Raw genomic sequence first — 25,818 nt, forward strand, 5'->3', positions numbered from 1 at the left:
ATATATTGTGATTCATAGTAGAACCAACATTTACCCCTTATCCTTGCAATCGCTGCTTAGAGAGGCAATCGTTCCTTTCCGTCGGCTTGGGTGAAACGGAGCTAGAAAAACGTCTTTCGATTCATGAACGAGGTTTTTCAGAAATCCAGAGGACCGCCTGGATTATCGCATAACGCATATGAAATACGAGTTCTTTTTAATTACCATAGAATAACAGTCTGCCCATAGCGTAGGTATCTTCGTATTTGATTCAAACTAGATCACTATTGTGCGTTTCTGTTCTTACTTCACGTCACTACGAACATTTGATGAATATCGCTGCCCACCGTAGTACGAAAAGATGGCTAAATATTTCCGTACTAATATTGCACATGAACAGATATGGTTGGTGGTGATGATGAAGCGTATGACAACGCTACACTTCCAACATACCTCTTTGATTGAGGACGTTCAACGGGAGTGACCGATGCAGACCGACTGCTCTTCCTTTTGCCATCGACGCCATTCAAAGGTTGACTACTGCCACCACTATTATTATGATCGTGATAGTCATTCGATGTCGCATCAAACCGAGCCGATGACAGTATCATCTTGAGCCGAACTCTGAAGCCTTGCTTTTTAATCGAATATAGTTCGGGTAAATTGGGTAATCGTTGATGTTCAACCGCCGAAGTCCGATGCGTTTCACGTTTGGCCCTTATTACCACCTGGTCCTTACTGGGGGCATATTATTGACGAAGGTAACACACGTAGCGGTATGTCAGCTGTGCAATGCTACTGGCCAATCTCGGCTGACGATGATACTACCGTTGATGATCCTGAAATAAGGTTTGGCCTTCATTAGATTAGGAAGTGAAGCTGAAACCCATGTAGAACGTAAGTAGCACTCAGCGTGTAAAAAAATTACTTTTCAGTTGTATATTTGTTTCGTAAAACCACAAGGTGAATAAATCCTCAACGATTATCGAGTTTTCGGCCATTTTTATTTAATCATTACAAAACCGCCGCTCAAATAACCTGATACGGCAACCGACTCCATCTGAAAACCCAATATGATGCTGCAAAGACCGCTGTATTTTTAATGCCTTTGCCCCCAAATGTCAAGCACTATAATACTACTTATAATATTATCTAGAATTTTAGAAAACTCACGGACTATAAAACCCAAAAATTCATAGTGCGTTCCAAAACTAGCAAATATATCTTCAAACACATACGCACGCCTATTTGTATCCGACGGGCAGCAGCTCTGTTTATGGTAAAAATCACTACCGCATTATTATTTTTTTTATGATTATTATTCCATTCATAGTATATTCTAAGATAAATGTTGTGTTGATTGTTTAGTTTGAACGCTTTTGATCGTGTCGCGCATCTTTGTATCCACACCGGTTCCATCGCGCCTCACTGAGATAATTTAATTAAATAAAATATAATTAAACAATTACTAATAATTTGAATGCTAATATGCCTCTTTTTTTTAAAGATATTTCACCCTTCTTTTTCGTGCGAAAGGGGGAAGGCTTGCACGAACTCAGCAGGTTGCTTATATAAGCAATGCGTCCCATGCGCATATAATCGAAGACCTTTATGCATTTCGATGACTCCGCTTAGGTAATCGTGTTTGTATCCCATGAAAAGTAGTTACCTCAGCTGCTAAGTTGGTGCCGTTCCGGTTCTACCGATAATAGCAATATATCTTTTCTGATGTGTCCGTAGAAAGCCATTCAATAAAGGCCGGCAGCTCAAAAAACTATAGATAGAAATTATTGTTAGAACAGTATAGTGCAAGTAAGTAACTGTGTAACTGAAGTAACGATGATTACTCTTAATGGAAGCTCCAAGTAACTGCCATAGAGACGGAAAAGGGACGACAATAACTCACATCTGTCGCATCTACTTGCTGAAAGCCATTCAATAGAATCAAAAATTACTTCGCGTATTGTCACAAGTCGACTAATAGCGACAACTTAATAGTCCTGTTTTTCCTAGCATCTTCGTCGTCCTTAGCGCCACTGCCGCAACGATCCCATTGAAATAAAAAATAAAAACAGCTAGTCCACTGACTGCTCTTTATATCAAGGCCTCCATTACTTATGGCTGAATATAATTGTATTATCTTGGGAGTTCGTACAGAGAAATTTATTGTTTGAGTTACAAATTGGTGCTGCCGTGGTTCCCCGCTGCACGGCTAAAATAAATGGTGTGGATCAGCCGTAAATGAATTACTGATAAATATTCTCTATGAAAAATTTTAATAATAGGTTAATAATTTACCAGAAGTTTTCACTAATCAGGCCTAATATTGATCGGAATTTGCTTGTATAAATTTGTAAAATTTTTGTACTTCACAATATTTTTTTTAGAACAAAGAAGTCACTGAGAACAAACCAAAGACCATATCATTTATGTTAAAAAAACAAAAACAGTTATAGCAGGCCATTAAGATGGACAAATAGTATACACACGTCTTTTTATTGAATTCTGTTAAAGATCACTTTTTTACTTTTAAAGGATTAACAGATATTTGTCGATCATAAACTCATGTTAAAAGATGTGACGAATCCACCATTTTCGAGCTCAAATACGATTAAGAAGAGTGTACTATGATGTGATTAGCGTATGGTAAAATGACTGATCTGATATACTCCCTGTGGCTACAGTTGCGCTAGTGCTTAACAATGGTACTTAGAGCGAGGAGAGTAGTATACTTACACAATTGGACAGTTGCTCTTAGAATTATGTGTTGGCTTTAAAGGTAGTTAACAGATGTGTCCTCGTAACTGAGTTGTGGCAGATAAATGCTCCAGTCGAGTTCAGATGGTGGATATATGTGTATCCGCACTCACGAATGTCTGAAATCGGTCAGAAATGGAAGACTGTTTTATCTACGGCGGGTTCGTAAAATTCGGGCAATGTAGCCAGTTACAATTGAACTTGTTACACCCTGACTCGTAACGGTCTTGCTATTAGGTCTCTATTGTATAGCATCTACCTTAGCCGATAATTGTATTTGGTTAAATAAGATTGAACTAGTTAATAATAATAATATTTGACGCTTGTCACAGTTATCTAGAATTATGCAGATTTAAATAAAAGTGTACAGTGTTTTTGTACTATTGCTTCTACATATACCTAGAGCAGAGCCTTTATTTTATTTAATTATCGAGGTTGAAAAGCTTCGACTTTATATTAACGCTTTTTCGCGATCGTCGACTAAGTTGACTATTTGCGGTACAGTTATGTATCGTATTATACTAATAAATAGTATACATAATCATTATCCCGATAAAACGATTTTGTTCTTGAGAAAAAATTTTTTAGATGGTTGAGTAAACACAAACTTGTGATGTGATAATATATAAAATAAGATTCGTTCAGTCGCTGGGTGAAATACTTTTAGCTAATTTACATCTATAATAGGTGCCAGTTCTAAGACAAATCGTCGTAGTGGTTAGCATAATACATATTTCCGTGATATAAGGTTAAAACAATAATATAATGAACGTCTTTCTCAGCCGACTATCAAATTATCCCGCCATTGCACCTTGAATTAAAATTAACAACAATTATGCGGTGTCAACGGGATTATGTATCCATAATAAAATATAAGCAAGCAAACAGATTCATATTCTTCAACCCATATACTTCTAGTTTACTAGTCTGCTCGGTACTCAGCAAGCTCAGCTTAAGACCGGGGATTTAAAGCGCTAAGTCGAACATATAATATAAATGTCTATTTACAGCAAACCTTGAAATAGCTGCACAGATTTTAACCAAGCATTTGACTGACTGAAGTCTGCCACCAAGGAAGATTGCACAACTATGTATAACAAATATAATTAAGCAGAAGCGAAGTTATGAAGAATGCGGCGTTACAACAACGATCTTGTTCGGCTTTGCCTATATCGTCTGTGTTTACCTGAGTATTTCAAGTATAGCACAAGCAGACACCGTTTGTTCCTTAGAATATATTCTATTTCAATGGTTTTACAGTTGGTATGGGCTAGTAAGTCAAATGGTGTTGCAAAATGGCGCGGGCGAGGTCGGGGGGAGGGGGGAGGGTAGATAAAATGGCGGGTAAAAGATGGTAGATAAACTTTAGCCCGTCCTACTTTGCTTTTCTACCCATAGTTTCTGACCCGGTGAATTGGAGATGAGATCTTTTATCTGTTTTTCTTTCATTTACAAAATGTGTACACTATCTAACGTCGGTGTAACTTGCTTGTATATAAACACTCCCATAGGGTTAAATCAACTTCATTATCCTAAAAGCTGGTCGCCAGTTACCTACCGCAGTAGCAGTTATTTCTTAGCCTTTCTACTATCCCTACAACATGTGCAGTTCTTTTATTTTTGTTGTTGTTGCCGCTGCTGCTGCTGCCAATGGCTGCAGCTGTGTTTTTCTTTATTTCTTTCTCTGCTTAGCTAGCATGTGCGATGACAATAACAACACTTCAGTTTTATCTATCTTAATCTTGTACCACTTTTTATTTTCTGTTTATATGGATACCTTCCGCTGAGTAGATCTGAGCTGCAGACACACAGGTGGGGGACCATCGCATCCTGCTGTTAACAGACTAGCGTTAGCAGCCAGTACAAGCGCCGAGAAGCTCGAAGTCTCAGGCACATGGCGGAACGAGGCAGGGCAAGGCAGAACTGGAGTTAACACAGGAAACTCGTTACGACAAAACGCTGATGAGTCACCCAGCAGCAGTCGTCCGTTAGCTTTTCAGCCACCAGCACAGACCACGCACATTAGCTGTCTACGTGCCATTTATTCAAATGAATCAAGTAATCAAAATAAGTTTCCTGCGAAAGCCTCTGAGGCTACATACCTGTATGAAATTTCTTCTAAACGACTGCCGGTGTTCCACTGAACACACTTTTGCAGCTCTCATTTAATAGAAATATTAATAGTGCTAAGTGAGGCGAAACGACGCATCTCTTTCATTGACGAGTTCCTTTGCCTTAGTTTTCATAACGTAAGATTTCTAAAACAATTGACGGTAAAATTTTTTGTTCGACAATCTCATCATATTGACATACGAAATTAGACTAAAATAGTCAGTTATATAAACAGTGTCTCCAAACGTGCACAATTTTGAGAAAAACAGTAATAGATATCTCAGGACATCCCACTAACTGGAAATATTAGTTCATTAAAAAGTGTCTTTATAGCAGACGAAGCGTTGCTAAACTTTTGCGATCGTACCAGCTGCATTTTTTGACAGAATTTTTTACGTTTAGACATCTCAATAAAACGATAGCGTTACTAGAAAAAGAACGCGGTAGTAAACAATTTTTGCCGGCTGCCATCTGCTGACAGTAATTAAGCCACGGATTAGGGCGTTCAACGTAGTGTGCAATTTGTATCGCAAATCCATTGCGATAAATTCCAAAAAAGACGCATTCTTTCTCTTACTTACTGCTAAGCTTTATGCAGATAGGATCAGTCTATTGTCTCCGTAATGGTAACTTGTTTGCCCACTAAACATAGGAGCATGTGGTAATTCAAAAGCGAGTGTCGACACACTCCGTTTGGTGTTGAGAGCCAATTGTCTAAGGCAAGGCTTAACGACCTAAGTGTCAGATGTATAATCCGGAGAATTTTGGATAAACCTGTCGATATGATCAGAGCCATACTATTGTCTAGCTGATAGAACTAAACTTGAACTTTGCTTGTGTTCTATTAGCGGCAAAAGGTGATATCTATCAATAACGTATAGAAGTCGCACGACTAAGAGGAATTGTAAGTTGAACAAAAAAGCCGAAACAACGCTGATGGTTGCTCATGTGATTAAAAAGTAATCCAGAAGACCCATTGTTACTATATTCTATCATCGAGCCTGCCTTGGGTCACGCGATGAAGTTACCTGATCATTTCAGATTTTTATTTTTTCATTAGGTCTACAGCTTCTCAAACGAATGCGGTAAGAGGAACCATCATTTAAAAATTGGCAGAAGAGAAATATATATAATAACATGTATTCGTATAGCATATTATAGCCGAAATATGTATCAATATTTACGGGGTGATTATGCTAGCCAGCTATATAGCATAGTATTTAAACATTGTTGATGGTCGGAGAATCATGTACACGTTCATCCCGAACCTGTATTTAATTTCGCCCTTAATAATATAATAATAGACGTCAGCTATGCATACCTTTTGGGCACAATCTGAACGTCCTTAGGACACAGGTATTTATTTATAGGTGGCCCTTAGCTTTTACGCACGTCAGCAATAAGATATCTGGAATAATGTTCGCAATATTGAAGGATATGATGCCAAGTTATTTTTTCTCAATTATTTTACTTGGTTTCTAGCAGTGCGTCGTTTCTATCACAGTGAGTGAAAGAACGTTGAGTTTTGGCCTTTGAAGGAGTAACCGCGAATCCTTTTAACACCATTCCGTGATGAAAGACACCCAGCTAATTTTCTATTACCAAACTCCGCAGCAACAACGCTAATCATTGTTAGTCATCGCTTCGCTGTCTATCTGTTGTTCCAAATTTTATTTGTTCTTCTTGCCCCTCTGGGTGTGTCCGCAGACTTTGGCATTTTTTCAAGTTATAACAACGATTACTCGACGTCCGTCGTTCGGCCACGCCATCCGTAAGTGAACATCCATTTAAAAATGTCTTTTTTCTTTGCTTCACGATGGTAACTAGAGCTTTTCGCTATTGCTTCAAACGGCTAGCTACCAAAATGCGAAATGCGCCTACGTCCGTATTCGAACCTTGACCACCACAGCGTCGCTAAGCGGAGGGCAGACGGTCGGGAAGGACACAATGGCGACCCTTTTTGATTGAGTACCGGAGGCGTCTTTTGCAGAAGTGGTGAGTTAAGGAAAACATATACTGGCAGAAGGCACAGCGCCAATAGGACGGACGTACGCCTCGTATGTGAGTTACTCGAGTAAATGCGATTTTCGCGCTAACAAGGAACGACTGACCCGGCGTGTAATGCATAGTCACTCCCTAAGTTTGTCGTTTTTTACCGTTAATCAACATACCATCAAAACATCTGATACCACACAATCCGTGCAGACACGCCTATCGACTAATATCGTAAGCTGTTAGTTTGTAATTAGTTCTAGAAAGCAATTCTGTTTCAATAAAAAACAGAATTCTTTACCAGAAAAACTGTACGTGGACCAAGCGTGTCATTCGCGGTCTGTTACGATAAACCGGCTGGGAAAAAGATTAAAAACCATTATCCTCGCCCTGACCCAAAGTAATTTTAATCCCTTTATGGTATTACACAAAAATCAATAGAAGTCTTCTTTGGTTATCAAGTGCCATTTTTTTGGTAAAGGCATAGGTGTATCTAATATCTCATTAAAGACGAAGTGCATGAAGTTCAATGCATACCGTGCCACGGGTATAGAATGCCATTCTGCGACGTTATGCACACAGGTCTTTACCCCAAAAATAATGTAATATAATATTTTACATGACTTATGTATATATTTATTCAAAGGAAACGCAATAAGAGCAACGCTTGACATAAGTCATCGTACTAAGTGGGAGCAGCAGCAGCAGCAGTAGTAACGGCAGGTCTTGGCGGCGACAACTAGGCAAATAACAATAAGTAACAGTGATGGCGGCTGATTGCAGTGCTAGTCACATATGAAGATGCTGTGAAAATCGTTTGTTTTAGCTATCGCCAAGGTCAAAACAACTGAACAGAGCCATAACAAATTCAACTTTGCTGAAATGATCTATAAATTCTAAGCATCGGAACGGAAAGCGGGCCCTGCGGCACTAACGGTGGATGCGCAATGTAATGTTCCCAAACGGATGAAGCTTTAAAATTAAGGAGATCTGAATCAGTGCGTATGTGTTTCCTTATTTCCTTATTAAGCACGATCACTTCTTAGCTATTTTTCATAAAATCTCTCTAGTATCTAATTGCGAACACGCGTCAGAATGAACTTGGCTTTTACTAGAGTGAGAAATCTATGTTTAATGTATAGATCACCGCCGCTAGAGGCTTTACTGGTGTTGTCCCTTCAATGCAGCCATTTTGCAAGCTTCGACAGCGCGCGAGCTCCGAGATGAACAAAGTGAAGGCCGATAAGCCGGTTATAACTCAACGATTATTAGAACGTTGCTTGCACAGAATAGCTACATCATGCTAAATATTTCACTATGGGCTTAAGCCTGAAACGGTTTACATATCTAGCTCAGTCGGGAACTTCCGTGTTCTGGCTTTTAACTCGATAATAATCCTGCTGGCCTATTAACGAATCAATTATTAACGTGCCTGTCTCTAAATCCTTGAGTCAATTTCCGTTGCCAAGCTTAGTCGTTGTCTAATGTTTCCTCTGAGGCGACGACGAATAATATACTGACTACATTTACCATTTGTCATACGTATGACTTCAATTCAGAACAATAGACTTCAAATCCGATAAAAGAAATTGTCCGAAATCAGCCAGCTCTCTATGTGTGTGTGTGTGTGTATAGGGTAGCTGTGGAGCTACGTCTGTTCTATCAAAACGCTTGAAACATCTAGATTTATTTTAAGCTAACCGTTGTAATAAACGCGAATCTGACCTCGCCATATTCAGGCCTTCTCTGCGCCCAGGCAGGATACATTCTAGGCGGGCAGGCAGTAAGATGGCCGACAGCCAAACAGCCTCGATATCGAACGAAACGTATCGTTGTGACCTTAAAATGGGGACTTCAAGAAAGGTGGAGTGCTCACACTATGAAAATTGTCACTAAACTTGGCGATCACACAATCATACTATACCACATTGCTTATTTTTCCTTTGCCACATCGCGCATCATACATGACGAAATGATTTAATAACGCTCAACGCTGCCATCTGCTCAATGTGACAGATGTTCCGAAAACACACATCTACACCATAATGATGTTAGCAATATAAGCTACACGCGTTAACGCTAAGTTCTGTTAGGCAAGTGCCCTTTGCCTAACTTCCTAGTTTGGACCAATCAACACTGATTCCTAAGAAGCTGTTTACGACAGGAGTAGAATAGGCGCATTTGTCTGACACGGCATACTTTAGAACTGATGTTCAATTTTTACTTGAGTTCCGCCTTATGAATTGATTTTTGTTAGCTTGAGTAAAATGTCTAGCGATATTTAACCGACATTTTAATATTTTTTTAATATATTGTCGGTGAATTTTAAAACAGCATACACAAGGAGCTCGTGGTAATTCATGCCAGAGACACTATATATTCATACTTTTATTCTTTCAGTAAATTTCTAATGAACAATCGTTGTATGGCGCAATTTTTGCGGAAACCCATTGACAATGTTTGCAGTTGGTGGCTTCTGATCAGTTGGCTACTTGCCAAGTCTATTCTACAGAATTAGTAATTTACAATGTATTCATTACTATTCCTCGATCTGTGTCGCCCACAACCATACTTAGTGGCGCCAATTCTGAAACAGGAATGTCATATATAACTGAAGATTGTGTTGGGTGGGCCGTCGTCTGGACTGAACTGCCAGCTGAGGTTCAGTAATAGTTTCTTAGGAAAATAATCATGGTGCTCATAGTCTGAGCTTTCACATTTACGTCTTAGCCTCATAAGGAGAACACACTCATTATGGGATACGGTTTGGGATACGGGAACCGTATGGGATACGGTTTTTAATTTAACATATTTAGCTTTTTATTTGTTGATTAAAACAAACTCCTCGGCGCAGTGTGTCGAGACTAAGTTCATAAATATCAATGTGACTAAATGCATAGTAAAAGCATGTATCATCGGCCGATAGATTTCTGGCTAGTTGTCTGAGCATTGCTTACGTTGATGATTCAAATAATAATAAATGATAAGTTTTAATTATCATCTGCCACATCTTTATAGGTGTGCACATTGACCCATCTCTAGCAGTACTATTTTTAAAAGTGGGTTTCTTTTCTGTCTCTTGAGAAAGAATTGGTCGATTTCTGTTGGGGTGCTTTTAACCCATTACTAAAGTCCACCCACAGGCTGCGAGCCTGTGACATAAAGCAACCGAGAGAAATCTAAAGTGATAATCGTAATTCTATGATCGTAACGCTTCTACTCGATCCGCACATCACGGGATATCGATGAACAACAACTGCTGAGCCAAAATACTCTTTAGAAACAACAGCACCGCCAACAACCGTCACAAAACGAACGTCCATCTCGATATCTTATTAGAGTGCTCAATGTACATGTACCGACAACGCGGGAAATGCGAATAATGTACAGATAAATTAATGGCATCAAAATTGAGCATGCACACTAACGCCAAGCACCGCAACTTACCTATAGGCATCGTTTTTTAGAAGCTTTTTGCGGGTAAAGTTTATGGCGCGGCGCTCTTTTACAAATATATTCAGTACAGCAGTGACTATGTTTAAGGAGAAGTATTCTTGACTGGTACTTACATATCATCAACCAAGGGACATATCAAGTCAACTTTTTGTTCTGACATCCCTGCATAACCCTTTGCAGCTGTGTGTTCTTTTTTACTCATTCGTTGGCCTTTTTTCTGGGTCTTCGTTATATTTGATCGTCATTCACGCTTACTAATTCTACATTACAGGTCTTATATTTCTTTAACGGCTGACCCTACTAGGATGAAGGACTTGTAAATAGTTTAAAAACAATGTTTTTAATAATTCACTTCATCAATCAGCTGTGCACATATAAACGGCCTGGCCTATCAATAACTGATTATAAACGCTATAAGCTAAACGAAATGGTGGTAGGAAACTGCCGAACTCCTTCGGCTTTAACACGGTCAGGCCACAGCCGGGTCACCAGTCGAATCGCTACTACCATCATTCATATATGCGTACACAGACACACACACGGAGACGCAACAACCCAGCAAATCGACGGGCGGATTTAAGTGCAGGCACGCGTGCAGTCGTATAGTTAAAATGGCCGACAGACACACGACAATAGAGGGCTGACGATAATGGTGATAATGATATTCGGTTCAAAGATACAGAAAGAGACGGGGGGACACGCACATAAATAGGAGAACTCCTAGACCGCGTGGCGACGGTGACGCAAGCTGCCAGATTTCTAAACGTGCTAACAACAGACTAAAGCTACTGCTACCATGATAACTTGGGGAGTTTACGTGCGGTTAACTATTGTGGATTTTCCATTGGGGGCCGACGTGATTGCTCACGATGATGTTGCCCTTTCGGCGGTTCGCTGATTTACTAACGATCGGTCGTTGTAAATCTGAGAAACCTGTAGCCGAATGTTGCTCGTATGCCGGCCGGCCACAGTTGGCGTCCCGCGCACAACCCAGTCAATAAAACATGGCCTCTTTTTTTCTCCCTCCACGATTACATCAGATTGACTCATAGATCCTCCAGTGCTACTCGTAGCCACACTTTCTCACCGCAAACTCAGATATGTTCAGCTGCGAGTAACTGTTACTGCTTATTTGGTCGTCATCGACCTGCACATGCAGCTTTGCTCCGAATCTGCGAGACCGATGAACGTTCGATAAGCCACGGGTTGTTAGGAACTTCGATTGCTTTGTTTATTTCTGTCATTATTGAAGTGCGCCTCATACGTCAGCAGAAAATATCGAACAGCTGAGCCTGCCGACTAACGGCTGCCTCCAACATCAAAACAACGCGCACACGAATGGTGTCAGCTTGTCCTGTCCGCATCTCCTCACAGTCTTACTTGGTGAAACTGTCTCAAATTTCGTTACTGCTGCTGGTGCCAAGGGCAGTGCGGGACCACAAAGGGCCACAAACGTTACGGCAACAGAATGATTAAGGCCAAATAAATCGTATGCTTTAATATGAATAAAAGATCTAAAGGAAGCGAGGCAAATAGCCCACTGAAGCGATGTGCTGCTAGATATTCTTGGCACAAGAATGTTAAATAAATCTCAGGTCTGTCGCCGTCGCTGTCAAATTAAGTAGTCCGACCTCCGTCCGTTCTGTCGTGTTGCGCATTCTGTTTACTCGTAGAACATTCGCAACAAAAAGATGAAGAAAATGGGGATAAGGTCACATGGAAAAGGATAACGCTTGAATGTACTAAACAAAGAACATAGAAAAACGATTATCAAACGTGTGAGCTCCCGTTCGTAAGAGGGGGTCATGTCTGAGCAAACACAAAGAATAGCAATGACATCCGCCCTCTATTGACACTTGTATACATTTCAGTACAAACAGTCACAGCAAATGAATATGCCTCACTGTTGTACGACTATGTATAAGTCGTTCTAATATATCTAGAGCAATTGTCTATATGCGGGACTTAAATGACATGGTTGCCCTGATCTTTCTGTTTTCGAATAAAAATTTCGATACAGGCTATACAAAATACGAAAAACATTTGTACATAGTGCTGGATTCGTAAGCTTAATGTATCGTATTAACTAAGTCCTTACCTTTCGGCTGCTGTGGATGCGATTTTTGAAATAAGACAGTGCACGCGGTGCTTAACCTTACTATTCGACCTTGGGGATAAAACGACGGTTCGGTATCAGACATAAGGGAATTTATATACTCTCTATATGCATGGTGTTGTTGGGAATATATTGGACTAAGGCATCAAGTTCTCCGTTGGTTAAACTGCGTGTCGTTACCTCTAAAGAAGTTTTGATGACCCGATTGGAACAGCGCACTGCTGAAACCAAGCAATATGGCTGGCACATCTATAAAATTTCAAAATAAAACGATCATAATTAGTCATGGATAGTTGTTTACATTAGAGCCACGGTAACCATGCGAATTAAGCACACTTCATTGACATAAGATAACACTTTTTATCAAAACTTTACGCAGATCTAGAAAATAAGCGAATAATAGTCTTTGATCTAGCCAGCTTGAGTGAAAATGCCTATAAAGCATCCTCTTCCTCAACAACAGTTACGAACCTTCTTCTTTTAAAGATAACGAGTATTTTCACTTTCGATTTGCTGTCTCGATTCCTTTGCACAAGATCACCGTAAGCTCGTATCCCCCCCGCCCGCCCCCGCCACACACACCTGGTCGTAACATTTGCCTTTTTAGGCCATAGTATAGCACAGTAAGCGTCCTAAACAGATATGACGATAATAAAGCAACGCATTGCCTCCAGTTTTATGATAAAAAGTCTTCAGTAAACACACTAGTAGTGTTTTTATAAAGACAAAAACTATTCTCGATGGTCGTCTTAAGCAAATTTTTCTTTGGGTCGCAGAAGCCCACCACCATCTCGTTATTATTGTTTTAGACCAATATAAAAGGACCCATCATAAGTATAGTATATAATATTGGAAACCGCTGAAGAAGGGATCTTTGTTGATCGAGCTCGCTATAAGCCCCCTATCATCGTTAGTATAACTAGGCAGCTTTTTTTATTATTGCTGAAGTAGAAGGATATTTATTTTCATTGTGAAACGTTAATTTTATTGCGCTTATAGTGCGATTATTTCTGCTGATCAAACAAAAGTAAAATCTTTTTTCGATTAATCCGTAACGCCAGTCCTGGAAAAAAGCACACGATAAGCGGCAATTTGTTCCGAGTTACATCGACAAAAAGTGTCTGGCAGTCAGTATTTTGCAGTAAGTACTCCGCAGTGACCTTGTAATGTCACATGTAACAATAAATAGTTGTTCAGAGATATATCACAGCATATAATCACAAAGATTCCAGTATTGAGCAGATTGCAATTGATTAACGGACAGGATATCTAATGGGATTAAATGAAAATTTGGGTACCTCTCAATGAGTACCCCTGGCAAAATCCGAAAGTGTCAAGTAAGCCCCACCAATAAGATTTGTTCAGTTAGTAATCTTCTCAAGTTCCCCTAGTTATTGCTATACACGATATGGCAAGATACTTTATGGACGGTTAATAGAATTAGGAACACAATAATAATAAAATTAATTTCGCTGCTAAAGGGGGTCAAGGGACTATGGGAAAGGTCGGCTGCCGTTTCCTCTGCTGCATTGAAATATAGTGAAGAAGCCACAAACAATACATCTGACCCTAATCATGAATGACAAATCAAGATAGACTTTGGCTTAGTGCAACATGCATGTGAATGATAATGCCGTTATCCAATTTTTGTTCTACATGCGTGAATCAATTCATGATACTTTATAAGATTACACTGGTGCTCATAGAACTGCCGTCCACTATTGAACTATAAAACCGAAAAACTAACTCTAGACTATGCGCGTAAATATATGACTATGTACATCACACTTGTGAGCATACTTGGAAATCAGCCACGTATCAATATGTTAGTTACATACGATATTGGAAACGGTGGCAATAACAGCGCGTATATATCAGTGGCACGTATAGTATATATCAATCGAAGCAATAGATTACTGATGGCCACAGGCTAAATAGTTTGCTCGTACAATTGGGGTTCGCACACTTACGGGAACACCTCGTCGCTACCATTGTATATGCGCATTTATGTACACCAATAATCACACACGCGATAACATCACCGATAGGCCGCTTCATGGACACAAACTTTGTAACCCGTAAGTGAAGTTTAGTCGACCTAAGCAGCTAGCTAGCTAACTAGCTAAGACTGAGACACCAATATACGACGCTACTGGCCAGCTTGATGAGAGGCAAGCAAAGTTGTCGCAATTGGATTCTACCTAGAGGCTGTTCGAAACGTGAAAGCAGCGTGTATAGCCAGCCTGGGGTAAAAAATAGGCGTAGAAGTTCTCGAATCAGCTAACTGCAAGACACTAGCTATCTTTAGCTTGGTATTACTCGATAAGACAGATATTCTGGTACAGCCCTGACTTCCATCTATCTCAGCAAATGCTAGCAAATGGCAGTCAAAGATAAGACAGAAAGAGAAGGTCCGCACCTCATTGACAGCTTCAGTAGCATCTCCCATTTCTGCTTTTACTTCAACTACTTCATGTACGAGACGACTACTCTATTTTACGGCTGATAACAGGGCCGTTTCAAAAGTCGCCGTCGAGGAATGCCTAAAATACGTAGAACGAAGCTACAAAGTTACAAATAACGCTATTCGAAGTAAGTACGATAGCGTGGATATGACAATAGCCTCTATAAGCTTCCATGTTATATACCGCTTCCTTTTCGAAAAATGCTGTCATCTATAATGTACCTACGTGATTACCTACATGTGCATAGTAAACAACTAAACAGTTAGCAAACGATAAAACGAGCCTGCAGAGGTCCATCCATTCCTCCATGGCCAATAAGATGAACAGCGGCTATGTCTACTAGTAATGAGGCCTGTTAAGATATTCCACTGTTAGTAAAGCTACAAAATTAAGTAAGCAAAGATAACCTGCCGGTAGCACCTATTTAACATGTAAATCGTGCTTATGTATGTTCGTATACATATATGGGTAGGTCTTTGATTGCCTGAATCTCCTCAGACTCTAAAGGCTTCAGTAAAGGGTAAAAAAATTCCAACCACGGCAAATTGACGAGTTTCTGTATCTACCTGTTCTATTCTGCTATTTCATTCAGCAGTGCTTGTCTGATGCGCTATCGTGGTGTTTACACGTGCACAACTGTGGAGAAATATATATTTACTAATATAATAGACGAACATGATTAATAAAAAGGCACATTTTACTTTTTTTTTTACTTGTACATATGATTTGACCTACACATTTTTAACAAAAGATATTAACAGATCAAATAATAGATACATCACTAAGAGCAGGTCTGAAACCTAGTGTAGCGGTAGTCGTTAGCACTCCGAGTCATTTAGTCGGCTCTTCGCCAAGAGCTTGCTATCCGCTAGACCTGTTGTCGCGAGTTGCTACTTTTTTCTCCGTCCATTAGTCACTTCAACACTTAAAAGACCGCACAAACCGTAAGCTAGTGTTGGTCAACGTGCGTGGATTAGTTACCGGTTTCTAAATTGCATGACCACTATGGTCATAGACAGACATAGAGTGGACAGACACACGAATAGACAAACGGAATTCAGCCCATTACTTTTAGATGTTCTGTGCCATGTGCATACAGTAGTATTTTCCGTTTTTCGAAGTTGGTTGGCTTGACACATGCGGCAGATGGCTATCGCAGAAGCCAAATAGTCATTTACCAATTGTTCATTCATGTATCGCCATTACGACATGCGGGTTGTACCTACTGATGAATTCAGGTTTTGTTACAGCATTTACATAATATGATACGCTGAGTAAAATAATACCTAAATTATAACGATGCGAACACCTTGTCTACGATCAACTATGCGGAACCATATGTGACTCGGCACGCCTTTGCTGAGAACCTTGTTATTTGTCCTACCCTTTTGTTTCCATACGCTGGCAATGTCTAAGTTCTGTCACAGCTTAAAAAACTTCGTTGGGCTTGGAGTTTCTTCGGAATTTTATCAAGATCATGATCAAATTAAGTCCGAATCCTGCACAAAATCACAAACACGGCGTTTCTATTCAATTAGGGGCAAAACGAAACGTTCTCTATTCTAATTGATCTATTCAATAGTCTACCCCGCGAAGCGTTTACGTTCTTGCCTACGTTTCACCAACAACATACAAACGAATTAAATCCTATACTATATAAAGACAAAATTACAACTACGCTATGAATAAAATGGATACGATTACGTTGGTTCGCTAACGTCTATGGACGCTGTAGAAGTGTTGGACGAGAATAAAAAATTAAGCGTCTATTGGTTCGACCTCGAAGTCACCGCGTAAGACATCACGGCTTCCTATCGCACTTCTTTTGAACAGGTGCGACTTGATTTGCGATTTGAAGGGAGAAAATCGAGACGTAAATGAGTGTTTGAAACGCCCGCCCAATGCCCCTGTCTTTATGAATGGTCAAATCGCATTTAACAAGATTATCGATCGATTGCCCGGAAACTCAGATAAAAGGCAAATCCACTGGGCTAACGTTACATGAAGCGCAACACAAATGCCAGTCTACACGAACTTCCCGGTTTGGTTCAACGCTACGTTACCGCGGCTTTAGATGCAAACTCGGAGTAAGTTAACAAAAAGTTAAACTTGCCCTTTTGAACTATTCAAACATAATATTTATACTAAACGGAGCAGATGATATGTCTATGCTGAATAAATATGTATCTATACCTGCTTCTGCGTTGAGAATATTTTGCATTTAAGTCGTTCAGTTATCTAAACTAGACGAATCAAAACCATTTTAGTCAAACTATGCATGATTAATACATGGTAAGATATTTTTCTTTTCCTTGAAAGTTGGCCACTCTAGCTCACCCCTATATTCTCATTTTCTAATGATATCATGTCATTCGCTGACTTTAGTTTATACAAGCGTACGGCTGACAACTCGTATTATTAAGCTCGTAAGCAGCAGCAGCAGCAGCAGCAGCAGCCTACTTATGCCTATTTAAAAGCATTTTTGAGCTGCAAAGCTCGTAAACGTGATCCGTGGTAGCTGCAAGCAGCTAGCTCCTAGCACAAAATGAAGTGCGTTTACGTCCGGACTCGAACGTAGACCACCACAGCAACAACTATGGCAAAGCAATGCGGCAATCCTGTATTGTTACGACGATGACGACTATTTTAACACTTGACAGTTTGTATGGCTAATATGGGCCAATTAGTGCTTAAAGCGGATATCAATTCCTCCGCATAATAATGAATGAACGGCATTTGTTATCGAACATCGATTATTTTGCTACTTTTATTTAAATTTTTTCTTTACATATATACATGATATGACTCACCGGTGAGGTGGAACAGCTGTGCGCGGGTACGAGAGCGTGTTCGCTGGGATTGTCGTTCAATAGTGGCTTATCGGTTAGTTTCCCATTTATTCGTCAGGTTGTATTATGTATGCGCGGGGTGCAATGAGTTCTTCATCGATATTGCTGTCATGAGGTTATCCCTTTGTTCTTTTTAGCAGAGTGAGTCCTTTCCGATATGTACACGTTGCTTAAATAGCAACGTTTGTATTTTTTTATATCCAATTGATTCAATTTTCTCAGCTCCCCTTGGTCGCGCACAGTGTTCACTAGCGTAGTACACCATAACGAGAAGTAAGCGTGCTAACGCATATGCGACAGCGTAACCACACCAAAAGACACGTCTAAGTCGAAGCTTAATAATTTAGCCTTAGGAGTACATTTTTATACTTCATGTGATCTTATGACCCAGACCTAATCTGTCCTTAACCTATCTTTCGCGACTTCTGTAAGACCGCTAACCGTCACAGTCTGAACTATTTCGACTGGCAAATAGACCCTGCTTTTTGCGAACGGGGAGGGGACACCAAATCACGAAACATCGGTATCAAGTTGTCACCAATGAATGTACAATAGTAATATTCATTTTAATTTGTTGTCATCTGTGAAATCTCAGTATCTACTTCAAGTGCCTTTGAAACCCACGAGCTCCTTAGGCAACGCTATACACTAGCATGGGCATAGTCATTGGCGGACGTACATACACACAGGCACGGATTATGACAAAAAAACAAAGCACGCCTTTAGGACGACACACGATACGGCCAATAACGGGAACCGAGAACAGGATGCGGTCTTCTTCTGTAACGGTTTACCACAACTACGACTTTTACGTGTTATGCTATCTCGTCTAGCCTATTGCTGTCCTGAACTGGACGCAGCGGCTAAATCATTGTAATTACAACCGTTATTGCTCTATACTGTAACGATCGCCCAACAACTGCCAGCGATATTTAACTCGATTAGCCCTTACAGATGTTGGATAGGATATCAACACCACGAGATCCTCAACGACGTTGTAAACAGCCGACAAAGACAGCAGTCGTCAGCAACAGCTGGTGTACTTTCAACTTTAGTCACCGTGGTTGAAGTTGAAGTCAGTGGTGCTGGGGGTCGTCGGCGTCGTCCCCGTGATCCCGGTACCATCAGCAGAACAGTACAAACCACTATAGGTCATCATTCACCAGCAAATTCTCTAACTTTCCAGGTCCTTCCGATCTGAATACAGCTACTGTAACTAATTAACTCACTAGCGGCTGAGGAGTACCATTGATTTGTGGTTTTATTAATAAACAATCATCTAAGCCGACATTGACACCACTTCTTGACCGACTAATACAATAATCTGTCGTTGCGAGTTATGTCAGAGGTTTTATCGGGTTATTTGCTGCGCCTGCCACTAGATGGCGCCGGAGCAAAAATGGAGAGCGCAGGAGACCCCGAATCAAAGAGCTGAATGTCTGCAAAGCAGAACGTCATCGTCAACCTGCGCCACTGCTGCCGCCATCATTGCTGTAGCCACACAGAAATGGATGAAACGCGCGGGGAAGGGAACCGAGAATGAGCGATAACTTATGCGTCCGTTGTGAATTTGACCCAAATGAAGCAATATAGCGCTCGCTTCATAATATAAACTAAGTCAAAACCTGTAGGAAAACCCGTCTTTCAATATATGTGATTCATATATAGAGAATAGGCGACAATGGATCATAGGGTCAATGATCATGAAAAATCGCAACAGAACATTTGCAGGTCGAAAATAGAACAAGCCTAAACTGGGTCTCCAATTTAAAAAATAGATAAATCTATATATGTGATATCTTTTGTAAAGGGATATACGGTATCTTAGCTGTTTTCTTACACTACTAGCCTTAGACAATGAGCCTGGCTTTATATCATGTCGAACGTCAGAAAGTCGTTACAGATTTCTATGTCTCTGCCCCAGGTGGGACTGATGAGGTTGCACGATATGAATGCCCCGCCATTTATAATGTGGCTGAGCAAATCGAAGCTATTATTAAAGGTTCTTTATTTTAAATGCAGCGTCTCTCGCTCGCATGTTTTTTTTTGTTAAGAAAAAATCTCAGATCGACAGCAAAACCATAGCTTGATATGAATTTATTTCAGGCAGATGCATTTTAGACTAAAAATATGTTAAACAGTCAATTTAGTTCTCATGCAAAATAGAGTGTTCCAAAAGCTTTTATTGTGTAAACTTACTACTTACCGAATCAAACACCTGTAGCAAAGTGCATTACATTCCTATAAATACATATATTATGTTGTCCTTTGTTGTCCATTATTGATCTTTTTGCTACCTAGCGTTCAGCGATCCTAATTCGATAAATCTAAAATTAAATAACTTCTTTTTATTCGCACATGTTGTGAGGTATATTTGTTGGTAAGGCAAGTGGCTACGTCCAACCTCTTGTTTCTTTCAACCAGAGACACCTATCCAAAACTGTATTGTTTGAATGAATGCCTAACGGTGATACCGAATACACAACTCGAGATATAAAAATATCTAAAATTATACAAGGATTAATCATTTTTAATCATGTCCTAATTCTAGATTCTTTTTTTTTTCGTTGAAGGGCAAGTGTTAATCATTTTAGAGACAAGGTTTATACTTAATTAAGGCTCTCTTGCCAATCGTAATCAAGTTACTATAACACTTCGGTGCGTAGATCGGTCGCTAAAAGGTCAGATGTATGACCTCCAACTTGGGAATTTTTCACTCATTGAGTGCCAGTCCTAGTTGTTCACTTCTGCAAGATATCTCACGTTCTACCAATCTGCCTGTTGCCAAAGGCGAACGTTCAATTCTTTCTCCGAGTGCTAAAAAATGTCAATGTTTCTGAGTGAGATATTTGATAGAGTTAAACTCTTTTCGAGAATTTTGAAGGCTTTTGCGATTTATCAAAAAAAAAAACAAATTATTGTAGTAGACTGAAATTGCTTTTTGGCTATGTCAGTATTCTGGCAATGGGGAGGAATTAAGGAAGTCGGTGTACGGTGGTATTTTTTCATGTCGAACGGATTACCATCACACTCAAAGTAATAGGCCTTAGGCGCAGGTTTCGGCGGTGAATTTAAGTGAAAACAGATTTAGTCTCAGGCTAAAACACCAACTATTCTAATATGCGATAATCTTTGCTACACTTTAAATTGACACATCGGGCTTTGTACAGCGATTTAGCCTAGTCACTGTTAATTACGACTGGTTATAACACATGAGTGAGTATACGATACCCTGCACTCTGCTGCTATGCCTTCACCGCTCTATGGTGCCCTTTTATATGCTGGGCTTGCAATTGTTACGTTCCAGATAATAAATCGAGTAATTTCAGGATTTGTGATGAATGTTGTTTTCCTACGAAATGTGATCCATGATAAACACATAAAACGTAAACTAGATATCTTACCAACAATAAGAATGACGCCCATGATACCTCGAGACATTCAACTTTGAGTTGCTTTATTCAGTCACACCTGCTCATTAGGACGAAGAGCTACTATCTACGAAATCGTTGAAACGACTGAGCGACAATTGCTAAATAAGACGCGTACAAAGAAACTCTAGATGGATACCTGCCCTATGGTCCACCTACTACTCTTTATAAACTACAGCAAAACCTAAACGATCTGTAATAATATTGAGGATCTATTACAACAATTTAAGAGTTGTACATATTGAAATAATTTTTGTACCTTGCAATATCATATGCAAAAACCGTGACCTTCAGAACTTAGCTAAAATTGGTTAGCTAAACCGCATCGTACTACAATGCGAAGTAAATATTTTTACACTGAATTCCTGAAACAAGTGTTTAGCGTAACTGAAACTAAGCTAATGCGCAAAAAACGAACCATATAACAGTGATACATGGATAGTTACCGTGCGCGAATATAATCTATTACATATACAAGGGCTCTAAATCCTTGTTGAATGAAATATTAGCAAAAACATAAAAAACTATTCAATCAGCTTAAAGGAAAATGTGACGATGATGTTCAGCATTTTCAAGTAAAATTAACTTAAATGATTGGTTTGGTGCTCTGTATTCCTTTCCTGCGCAGTTCATCGTAGGTATAAGTATCGTTGCGCATTTGTCCCGACACACCTTACTGAGCTGGGCTGTCATTTGCCTCATTGATTATCTCGTTAACCAGAACCGCTCGTGTATTAACATTAGCCAGGTACACTTCTCAGACCAAACAATATTCGAATGGACGCTTCTTTGTTTCTTCTTCAAACTACGCTTATTAATAATATCTTAAAAGACATCTGTAATGCATTTTGGAGAAAAGGCATATTTGAAATAGAAAGCACAGACATGCCCGACTTCTAATAATAATATAATCTTTTTGCCCTTCTTTGATATAGAAGTTCGTGTACTTTTTGCTCATAGCCAATTGGTAGACTACTTGGAACACGGATTCTGCAAAACATTTGGGCAGCAGTCACAATTCTAGGCTCGTCTGGATAACCCTTAGGCAGTGACTAGACCAATAACAAATCCGCCTGGAATACAATGACAAATTACATCGGAGCAAGATGTTTGCCAGATTAAATAGGTTAAGCTTATTCTGTGTTGTCAAATGAAATTTAAAAACTTGATGTTGTAACCGTATCTTAAAAACCGTATTTTAAAAATAATGTGTTTCATGGATTTGGTTCGTGAACTTCTTTTGGTCAAAGCATTCATGACTTACCGATAAATCCACCTCCGAGGTACATGTTTTCTTGTAAGAAGTCCTTTACCTCCCCCAGAACTGGTCTGATAAAGCCTTGGGGACGTCGACTGAGTTCTCGTTTTGCCTCGGCTAAGTCCCGTTCAACTGCTCTCCAGTTAATCTGTAAGGATGTACAGCAGAATACCCAGATGCACAGCGAGCACAGTTAAATTATCGAACGTAATTTATAATGTTTTACATATAGAACTCTATAACAGCTTGTTTTTTACCCACGAGTGGACAAAATCGTTGCAGTTATCCTTATCCTAAGTAACGAAAAACAAAAAAATGTTTTGCGTATTTCACGTCCGGTACTTAAGCCATTAGTGACTATATCACACAACTGGCTCCCAGCAAAAAACGTTTTTGTTCATATGTGGATCTAGACTGGCATGTGTTCATAAGTTCACCTAACAAACGTGTTACTTATTGCTCTATCACAGGCAAGTAGCTCTTACCTTGACATAGCCCATGTGTGCTGCAAGTTGAAGCAAAATGAAACTGCCGCTGATGACAAGGGCTGCATTTTTGCCCACTCGGCCGCACACGAAACCGTTCACTCTGATCGAATAATGAAATGAATAGAAAATTATAATAAACGTACTTATGCTCCTAATAAATTATTCTCGTACTATTAGCATCCTTTCAGCGTGTACTACTTCAAATGAAACTAGCGCCTAGCTATAAATGTTGTAGTTATAAATGTAGTTAACATTAGTGAAGAGCGCCAGATCCGAAGTGAAGACTTACCATGGTAGCATCTAGGAGTAATTAGTATTGCATTAGGTAGCCGAATTAAATTCCTTTTATCACACTATTGCACATGAAGACGAGAGTAACAATGGGTCTTTCAAAAGCCATATGAGGACATGACACTTACGTTTTAGCTGTGCTAAGGCGTAGAATTTAGGGTATAGGATAGGTTTTATGAGTTCTGTTTGTATAGGATGCAAACTTTTTTTTTAAAAAATGGTCGATTTAAAGGTAGGCCTATTTACGTTACTTACGTGCCTACGACAGCTCCGATGGCGCATTGTTTTGCAGGGGATGCATTCGAAAGTTCTTCAAGAGCCCGATCGAGCCAATCATTTTCCCTTTTTTTTTTAACGATCTTTAGACGCTCTGCTATATCTCGAACTTCTTTAGCAACCGCTGCAATACACAAAGAGGTGCACAAAAAACTTCGAAAGGATTTCGCGAGAAATAACAGAAGAGAAGCATCTGTCTATAACCTATTAGTGTATTTCTAAGTCAAAACCTCTTAATGAAACGTATGCACATAACAAGCGATTGTGGCCTTCTACGCCACATTTTCAGAATTTCGCCAGAATTTCGAAATTTATTTTAGACTGATTCATAAAGAGCAGAATATTCCACTGGCCCTGGTGTGATGACCCTTAACAGCCCAGTCACTGATGCTCCATGCATGCACGTATTTGCCAAAAAAGTAAGATTGTAGTCAGGTGCATTGCATACAAAAATAATAGTATATATTCCACTATTAAGTTAACTTGTATTGTTTGAGGAGAAGAAAGAGCATAACCACTTTAATTTATTTAAGTTTATAGCGTTAGCTATAATATTTAATCTTTTTTATGCTTCTTATGCCTTGTTTACTCTAACACTCATTATATGAACCGTTACTTTGGCTCAGAATAGAATACAATAGAAATACTAGCTACAACATTACACTTCTTCGGTTAATTGTGCTAACTTACCGTACGGACCCTACACGACTGTCACATAAAGACGCGCTCCGATAGCAGAGGTTGGCCATATCTAAAGACAGATCTAGCTAACCTAAGCCGTTTGAGAGCATCACTTTTTTAGATCAGAGGTAATCTAGGATAAATCATTGCCGCTAAAAACATACATAAGCGTTCTTCCGCAGATGGATACATATAAGCAAATCATCTGTATATATCTAATAGAGTTGCTTTGAATAGAGTTGTTAGCATGGAATGTTTAATTAATTTTATGGAATGTATCTAATTTAGTAGAGCGAACGAACTTTCGATATAGGCGTGCGATTTATGAATTTTACTAGGCGTAATGATTTGATCCAAAGACCATTATCAGCGTCAACGATTTGTACGCTAAATTAAGGATTTCAAATATAATAGCTATCGTGGCCTAGTTTCATGCACAAATGTTCGTCTTACGCATAGAAGAAATAAATGCTGAGATTAAGTATAGCCATTAGTTAAAAGAAGTTGAAGTTCCGTATATTAGTCATACACATGCGGTTTTAAAAGGGTTATCGTTTTCAAAGAGCGCTTAGAGCCTATTCTATAGAAAGAGTGATGCTTTTTCACGTAACTGTGCAACGTTTCCCTCAATCCAAATCCTACATGTTAAAACAACTATTGAATAAGTTCTAATATATTCTGTAACTCTACTTTCTTATAGAAAGGTAAAAGCTTTCATCCCAATCAACGAAGCAAATACAGTAACAATAACACCTTATCTCGCCAGAAACAGCCTAAATCAATTAGTCTAAGAAACGAATATTAGTGGCCATCAGGAAATGAGTTTATCTTGATATCATAAATAGGCACCCTGACACCGAACTCACATGAATCTCCTGGATTTTCTAGACTAAACAGTTAAATTCGCCACTTAGTACATTGAGAAAGAGAGCGGTATGACCTATTATAATAGACCATGCCTTAATCATAGCAAATTGGCAAGATTTAAGATGAGAAATGGGCATGATCGCAATAATCATGTTCACTATAAGCAAATAAGGGCACCATAAGTATTCCCACACATAGCATGTATGCATAGTGTCCACGCAAGAAACCAGTCGCTCACTCTTATTTATCCAAAATAATCTGATGAAAAAAGTATATATTACAATAGAAAGTTAATGGATTTACATTTGTCTCATGGTTGAAAATCAAATTTTGAGAAGGTACTGTAACTCTTTCGTAATGCAGCTCGGTTGAGCCGTATAAGTATTCTTTGTAAAAGGCATAGGGTTACCTAGACGCTTGACAGCAGTCGAAAAGAATGTTGAATTCGTTTTTTATTCTATGTAGAAATAACTATGTGCAATAGCTTTAGGTTTGTCTCGATACTCACTCGGTCCTTTCATAGCTGAATACCCTCTTGCTGTCCGCCAGCTGCTCGGAACCTCTGATTATGCGCTATAATACGTTGAAATTACATTAAAATAACGCCAGAAATCTATCAGCTATAGAGCAGAACAATAATAATAATAAACAAGTCGGATGAATGAATGAATTCATAGGTGATTTCTGCAGGTAGAGGTGCTTATGAGTCGTTGCTTCTCAGAAGCCAGAAGACGTCTCCGAAAATCCCAGACCCAATAAAAGGTCCCGTAACCGAGAAAGAAGTGTTCGTTTGAATTAAA

The 25,818-nt window shown here is 39.4% G+C and overlaps 2 protein-coding genes and 1 long non-coding RNA gene across 7 annotated transcripts in view; 1 reads left to right on the forward strand and 2 right to left on the reverse strand.

Moving 5' to 3' along the window:
• LOC111265403 (uncharacterized) overlaps positions 1 to 18,686 on the reverse strand; it is a 26,951-nt gene extending 8,265 nt beyond the window's left edge. Inside the window, exons 1-5 of one of the 5 annotated variants that reach the window (XM_022842059.2) lie at positions 17,688 to 18,686; positions 12,593 to 12,661; positions 2,716 to 2,855; positions 433 to 818; positions 35 to 157 (exon numbers count right to left, since the gene is read on the reverse strand). In XM_022842059.2, coding sequence (XP_022697794.1) covers positions 35 to 157; positions 433 to 590 — 281 coding nt within the window. In that variant the 5' untranslated portion in view covers positions 591 to 818; positions 2,716 to 2,855; positions 12,593 to 12,661; positions 17,688 to 18,686. Of the gene's footprint in view, positions 1 to 34; positions 158 to 432; positions 819 to 2,715; positions 2,856 to 10,409; positions 11,047 to 11,091; positions 11,339 to 11,383; positions 11,602 to 12,592; positions 12,662 to 17,687 lie in introns of those variants that run through there. The other 4 variants (XM_022842058.2, XM_022842063.2, XM_022842061.2 and 1 more) reach the window with 4 other exon arrangements.
• On the forward strand, positions 15,591 to 21,689 carry LOC111265405 (uncharacterized). The gene is made up of 2 exons (XR_002683459.2): positions 15,591 to 16,964; positions 18,681 to 21,689. It is a non-coding gene; the product is annotated as an uncharacterized LOC111265405 (long non-coding RNA).
• LOC111265404 (FUN14 domain-containing protein 1) lies at positions 21,155 to 25,682 on the reverse strand. The gene is made up of 5 exons (XM_022842064.2): positions 25,527 to 25,682; positions 23,450 to 23,594; positions 22,901 to 23,003; positions 22,422 to 22,563; positions 21,155 to 22,230 (listed from the first exon to the last, which is right to left on the reverse strand). Exons 1-5 carry the CDS (start codon positions 25,537 to 25,539, stop codon positions 22,199 to 22,201), a joined length of 435 nt encoding a protein of 144 aa, XP_022697799.1. The 5' UTR covers positions 25,540 to 25,682; the 3' UTR covers positions 21,155 to 22,198.
• Between the last annotated feature and the right edge of the window lie 136 nt (positions 25,683 to 25,818).

This window comes from Varroa jacobsoni, unplaced genomic scaffold (genome assembly GCF_002532875.2).
Source record: "Varroa jacobsoni isolate VJ856 unplaced genomic scaffold, vjacob_1.0 scaffold_971, whole genome shotgun sequence".
NCBI classification, from domain to species: domain Eukaryota; kingdom Metazoa; phylum Arthropoda; class Arachnida; order Mesostigmata; family Varroidae; genus Varroa; species Varroa jacobsoni.

Bases quoted from the DNA above. Each gene is read 5' to 3' on its own strand.
- LOC111265404 (XM_022842064.2), bottom strand. The intron at 23,004-23,449 runs GTAAGTAACGTA...TTATTCGATCAG, and splicing joins ATCGGAGCTGTCGTAGGCAC to AGTGAACGGTTTCGTGTGCG. The intron at 22,231-22,421 runs GTAAGTCATGAA...ATTGTATTCCAG, and splicing joins CCTCGGAGGTGGATTTATCG to GCGGATTTGTTATTGGTCTA.